Genomic DNA, 6,188 nt, shown 5'->3' on the forward strand with positions numbered 1-6,188 from the left:
TTTCTGGTCTGCTTAGCTCACGGGTCTCTCTGCTGGTGTGATGTGTCAGAGTTCAGTGATAAGTAATGAGGTCGTTCAGGTAGATTTGGTGTGAGGGGCACTTGTAGGCTTAGAAACAGGGCTGTTCGCTCCCGATATTCAAACTCACATACAGCTGGATGGTCAATTGAATTTTAGGTTTCTTTTGAGTGTGGGTTGGAGAGGAGGCAGTACTCCAGACCCTGAGCTGGATCTGCCCAGGCTCTTTGCACGAGTATGGGTAACAATATGACTTGGGTGGGCTCCCTGCGCTCATTAATTCCTTTCTTGCTGACTCAGGAAGGAGAGTGGTCTTCATGGGTGATGACACTTGGGAAGGACTCTTCCCGAAGAAGTTTTTCCGCTCGTATTTCTTCCCGTCTTTTAACGTGAAGGATCTTCACACTGTGGATGATGGGATCCTGCAGCATCTCTATCCAACTGGTAAGCAGTTCTTTCCCCAGGGTCTGGATAGCCCTTTACATTCTGTGGGTGTCTTACTGCAAGTCTGGGGTAGGACTGAAGATATTTTTTTCTGTTAAGGAGTGGTGCTGGGCAGTCACACACTGCTGCACAGGGATTACAGTGCTGTAGCTGGATTTCCATAGAGAAGCCAGCTTTTGTGGCCCATGAACCGTTTCTGTAAATATTTTTCCTTCATTTGAGAGAGGGTACAGCTTGATGGGATGAGGTTAGACTTCTGCACCTGTCCTGGAAATACACTGCCAGGATGGAGCAGGAGGAGCAGCTTAACTTGGACACATGGCTGCCTGGCTGCCTGGGCAGGCACACAGTTCTCTGGGAAATACAGAACAGTGCAGCTGCCCGCTGGGAGGCTGGGCCACAGTACTGCTCTCAGCAAAGCATCAGTGGCCCCGAGTCTTGGGAAGAAGGTGAAGCGTGAGATTGGTTTGTGACTTTTAGGTGATTTCAGACTCCTCCCTGAGGTCCTGGGGCCAAGGAGAATGCTCTTTGCTTTACCTGACATGAATTTAAGTGAATCAAGGGTGCAGTGGTTTTTCATGGGGAAGTCTTTGTGCTTTGTGGGAGAGCTGCAGTTCATCATTCAGCTCCAAATATGTTGGTTTTCGTGTGTCAAGGCCCTGAAGCAGAGGGGAGAGGCCAGGGTAACTTTCTATCTAGGGACAGTGTTGGTGTGCTAGCCTCATGTCCTGGGTGGGATGCAGAGGGGCACGTTGATGAGTCTGGCCTGAAATATCTCCATGGAAGAACTGGAGTTCTGGGTTCTCCTTTTGCTGAGCTTCCCCTTGGTTTGGCTCAGTTTGTGGCCATTTGAGTTAAGGGCATTTCAAGGTGACTTGGGTGACATTGGGCTATTCCCCTCCTGAGGGGTGGTGAACAAAAATCATGGATAGTGGGGCACTTGCTGGGCATTGAGCTACCCACCGCATTGCGTGCAGGCATCCACAGACCAAGAGGGTGCCCTCTGTTAAAACCTGAGTTGGTCTACTTGAAAGCTGGGAGTGATGATGGCAGGAGGGGAAGAAACAGCAGTTTCCAGAGGCAAGCAGAAAGCTCTGGCAGGAGGATCCAGGTGTAGAGACCATGCCTGAATCCCAGGCTAGTGTGTGATAAGACCACTCTTGTTCTGCAGTTGACAGCGGTGAATGGGATGTGCTGATTGCTCACTTCCTCGGCGTGGACCACTGTGGGCACAAACACGGACCTGACCATCCTGAAATGGCTAAGAAGCTCACCCAGATGAATGAGATGCTCAGGTGATTAGTGCAGCAGTGGGGGGTGGCCAGCAGACCTCTTCCTTCGGCCAGACTGGTGGGGCCTTCCCAGGGAATTTACAGATGCAGAGTGCAACAGGGAACGCCTGTGCCTGCTAACATGGAGAACTGCTTTGGCCAGCAGTAGCTGAAATCCTAGCTGTTGGGCAGTCCTAGTTGCATAGACACATGTTCACAAGAGATTAGGTTTTATAGAATCATAGAATAGTTTGGGTTGGAAGGGACCTTAGTTCCAACCCCCCTGCCATGGGCAGGGACACCTCCCACCAGACCAGGTTGCTCCAAGCCCCGTCCAACCTGGCCTTGAACACCAGTTTAAAACCTTCACCCCTCGTTCTATCACTATGCTCCCTGATGAAGAGTCCCCCCCCCGCCGTCTTTCCTGTAGGCCCCTTTACGTACTGGAAGGCTTTGTGTCGCTCCTCTGGACTTGCTCGAACAGGTCCATGTCCTTCTTATGTTGGGGCCCCCAGAGCTGGACACAGTACTCCAGGTGGGGTGTCATGAGAGCAGAGTAGAGGGACAGAATCACCTCCCTTGACCTGCTGCCCACACTTCTTCTGATGCAGCCCAGGATATGGTTGGCTTTCTGGGCTGCAAGCACACATTGCTGGGTCATGTTGAGCTTTTCATCCATGAACACCCCAAAGTCCTTCTCCTCAGGGCTGTTCTTGATCCATTCTCTGCCCAACCTGTATTTGTGCGTGGGATTGCCCCAAGGTATGGCTATCTTCAGGTCTTGGAGTGGTGGTTCTTAACCAAACCATCAGGCAATGATGCAGCTGCAGTACAGCTGAGCCTTACTCTCTCTGTCTCTACTGGAGATTGGCACACGGAGGTTTAGCTAATGTTTGAGATGCACTTAGAGAACCCTGGCTAGGGAACGCTGCATTTACTGCACAGCCCCGTGAGTTGCACCTTTGTATCAGAGGGCAGAATGGCATCCAGAAATCCTGATCACACAGCCATGCCTCAGCCCAAAATGCTGCGGCTTTTGACTCTTAGGACTGCTTTAATTTTTGGTGCTGGAAGTAGTTTGCCCTGTTGCATCTGAGAATGCAGTATATATCGTGTCATATTTACTGTGTCCTTCAGGGACCAATCCCCTCTTTCCTCCTTAAAAGTAGAAGATTACTCACACAACATGATGCAATAGACAAGTTCCAAATAGGAGCAGCCTGAAATGTGTTCCTGTTGGGAACCTTCTGAATTGCGTTTTGTCAGGATCCCTGAAGGCACTGAGGAATCAGCCAGCATTCACTGGAGACCTAAGCAAGATCAGTCCACTTTGTCTCGGGGTTCTGAATTTTCAATTCAGTTTTAAAGTCTGCATTGCCCTGGTCCCTGGCTCAGTTGTTGCAGCTCTGCATCAGCACTTAGTTTTGCTCAGATCCTTTTGTGGGCTTCACCTTGGTGGTTCAGGCAGGCTTGATGCAGACATGTCCTCTGCCACCTGAGCTTTTTGGGCCCCTGCCCAGGTAGGGGTTGACCTTCCTTATCCTGGTGACAGGTCCTTGGTGGATCACCTGGGGAATGACACCCTTCTTCTGGTGGCTGGAGACCATGGCATGACAGAGACTGGAGACCATGGTGGCGACAGCGAGAAGGAAGTGAATGCAGCTCTGTTTGTGTACAGCAAAACACCCCTCTTTGGCACTGGCCCTCCAGAGGTAAGAAGAAGCTGATCTTTAGTTGTCACTGCCTTAGGTGTCATTCACAGTGAAAACTCCTGGCTTCCCAGATTCCCCTCTGAACAGGGGTGCCTTCCCCACCGTTTTCTAGCCTGAGTGAAAAGCTGTGTTGCTCCGTTCTTTACCAATTTCCAAGTATACTTCTGTCTCTCCAGGAGCCTGAGGCCGTTCCCCAGGTGAACCTGGTGCCCACTGTGGCCCTGCTGCTGGGTGTGCCCATCCCCTACAGTAACATTGGGGAGGTGATGGCGGAGCTCTTCTCCGGGGACGGCGACGCTGTGTCTGCAGCCTTGCAGCAGCTCTCAGTCTATCACATCAACGCCAAGCAGGTATGGCCTACGATAGGCCTCCCCATTGAACTAGCGGGGAGAAGGAATGGCTTTTGAAGCACAAACTTCTTCTGTTTAGTGGAGGTGGGGTGGTGACATTGTCTTCGTGAGGAACTTATTTTTAAGAGTTACCTCCTTGCAGTGTTTTCTCCAGTAAAAGGCAGCACCTTTTTCTCAAAGGAGAAATGTGAGATACCTGTTTAGTGCTGGGTGGGGAGTGCTGTGGTGTGGAAAATACTGGCTGGGAAGGTGGCATTCACTTCAGGATGAGGATTGGTCGCAGGCAGTCAGACGTGGATTTGGTAACTTGGGAGGCTGGTTCCTCAAGGCTGAAGATGACTAGGGGCAAGTCTCATTAATGGAGATTCAAGAGTACAAATGGATGTTTTGATGCTGCTTCAGTTTTGGAGGAGAAACAAGTTAGCTAAAAAGCTATTCTAGATCAATGGCAGAAGGAAAGCGGTAACAAAGGACTAAATGAAAGAAACACCATGTAACAGGTGACAGTAAAGGGGGATAGAGAAGGAACAGTTTACACCAAGTGCAACAAAACACGGAACCCCAAGAGCTGAATGGCAAAATTTGAATGAGAGTGATTATACCAGATATAAAAGAAGCGCAGCAATGGAGCAACCCATGTACCAGGGCAAGCCAGAGCCTCTATGGAGGACATGAGGGCTGTCTGTTGCTGCTCTGCGCATGCTACAGATTCAAATTTGCTGCACACATTGGAAGGCATGTGACTCAGCTAAGTGCCAGCCTGCCTTTGAGGGACCCCTGGATTGCTAGGAGCACAAGAATAACTCCTCCAGCCCCCAGCCAGCTCCTCAGTGTGCCAGTTGCACAGCACTGGTGCAAGTCAGTGAGGAGCTGGAGAGGATACAATTGCTGATGGAAGACAGAAATGTGCAGCCTCTCTGCTCTGTATTTATAGAGCACTGGAGTGCTTCGTCATTTAAAGATGATAGTGTATGTTACTGTCCATTAGTCACTAAGGATATTGATCATTATCTGTTAGGAATTAGTGTTATTCAGTCCTGCCTGTTTAAACATTTGCACTCGTTTGTCTGAGGAGGTTTCTGGCTCAGATCACGTTGGTTTTGAAGAAGCTTTTGCATACCAGGGAGGTCGTGCAGGCCTGCGAGAGAGGTGGTGCATGCATTTGCCATTCATAGGCAGGGACAGGCTGATTCTGCCTGCTCTCTGAGGCGACTCAAAGGCATGTTAAGGTATCGGTGTGTTTCAGGGCTTGAGCAGATCTACACTGCTGAGCAGCTGGATGTTTGTATAGATGCCCTGCTCTGGTAATGTCCTTGTAAGACTTTTTTTATGACTGCGATCATAGCTGGCTCTGTTTCTTTCCTCATAAGCTCTCCTTAGCCTATGGTACAGTGGGTTAATGTGGCTGTATTGAAGAAGAGGGAGGAGTTTGATTTGATCCGCTATAAGCTCTTTAATTTGATGTCTGTCCTCAGACAAACAATGTCAGTTTGACATCAGGTGCAGATTAGTAATGACTCGAAGCTCTGGGGGAAGTTTGCCTTATTGTTACCAAAGTCTCTGCATAGAAGCCCTCAGTGATGTACAATGTTACTTGAGGTGCATCTGCAGGTGGAAAACTGAGAGGAGTCAGCATGGCTGTCAGGATGGATGTCACTTGAGAGGGATGTCACTTTGACAGAGAGATTGTGTTTCCTGTCAGTCACATCCTGGATTTGGGTGACCAGCCCTGGGTGATGCAGCTGGGGACAGGTCTGTCCAGGCAGGGGTTGGCAGACTGGGGCTGTTTCCATTCTGAAGGAGGTGTGTGAGGCAGTGAATCCTGTTCCCAGTGGTCCCAGTGCTGCTGTCTGACCCTGTGTCCCCTCTCCCATAGGTGGACCGCTTCCTGCACTCATATTCGCTGGTGGCTCAGGACCTGCCAGCAGAGCAGCTCCAGCGTCTGCAGGAGCTCTTCTCCGGTGCCGTGGAGGAGCACACTCAGCTCTTGGCCCAGGTGCAGGGAGCAGCGCTGGTGCCTCCGGAGCTGGAGTCCAGACTGGGAAGCCTCATCAGTCGCTTCCAGCAGTACCTGCGGGAGGCACGGGCTGTGTGTACCCAGTCCTGGGCCCGCTTCCATCCCCTGCGTATGGTGGGGGGCTGCATACTCATTGCTGCTTCCTGCTTGCTCTGCTACATGGCCTCAGAGCTGGCAACAGCTTCGGACTCTTTCTATCGCAGCTGCCTCCTGTACCCACTGCTCTGGGGCCTTCTGGTGGCTGGTCTGCTTGGGCTGGCCCATGTGTTCACCCAGGAGGGGCTGGATCTCCTCCTGGTGTCATCCTGGGCAGCTGCAGCTTCTCAGCTGGGGTTTTTCTGGCACTGGTGGGGCCAGCATCCCAAGCGAGCCCGTC

At 51.1% G+C, this 6,188-nt stretch overlaps 1 protein-coding gene across 1 annotated transcript in view; it reads left to right on the plus strand.

Annotated features, from left to right (window-relative positions):
• PIGO (phosphatidylinositol glycan anchor biosynthesis, class O) overlaps window positions 1-6,188 on the plus strand; it is an 11,484-nt gene that overhangs the window by 1,540 nt on the left and 3,756 nt on the right. Inside the window, 5 exon segments of the mRNA XM_009889743.1 lie at window positions 319-462; window positions 1,634-1,757; window positions 3,286-3,445; window positions 3,622-3,795; window positions 5,672-6,185. Of these exon segments, the coding sequence (XP_009888045.1) occupies window positions 319-462; window positions 1,634-1,757; window positions 3,286-3,445; window positions 3,622-3,795; window positions 5,672-6,185 (1,116 nt within the window).

This window comes from Charadrius vociferus, unplaced genomic scaffold (assembly GCF_000708025.1).
Source record: "Charadrius vociferus isolate BGI_N301 unplaced genomic scaffold, ASM70802v2 scaffold37, whole genome shotgun sequence".
NCBI classification, from domain to species: Eukaryota; Metazoa; Chordata; class Aves; order Charadriiformes; family Charadriidae; genus Charadrius; species Charadrius vociferus.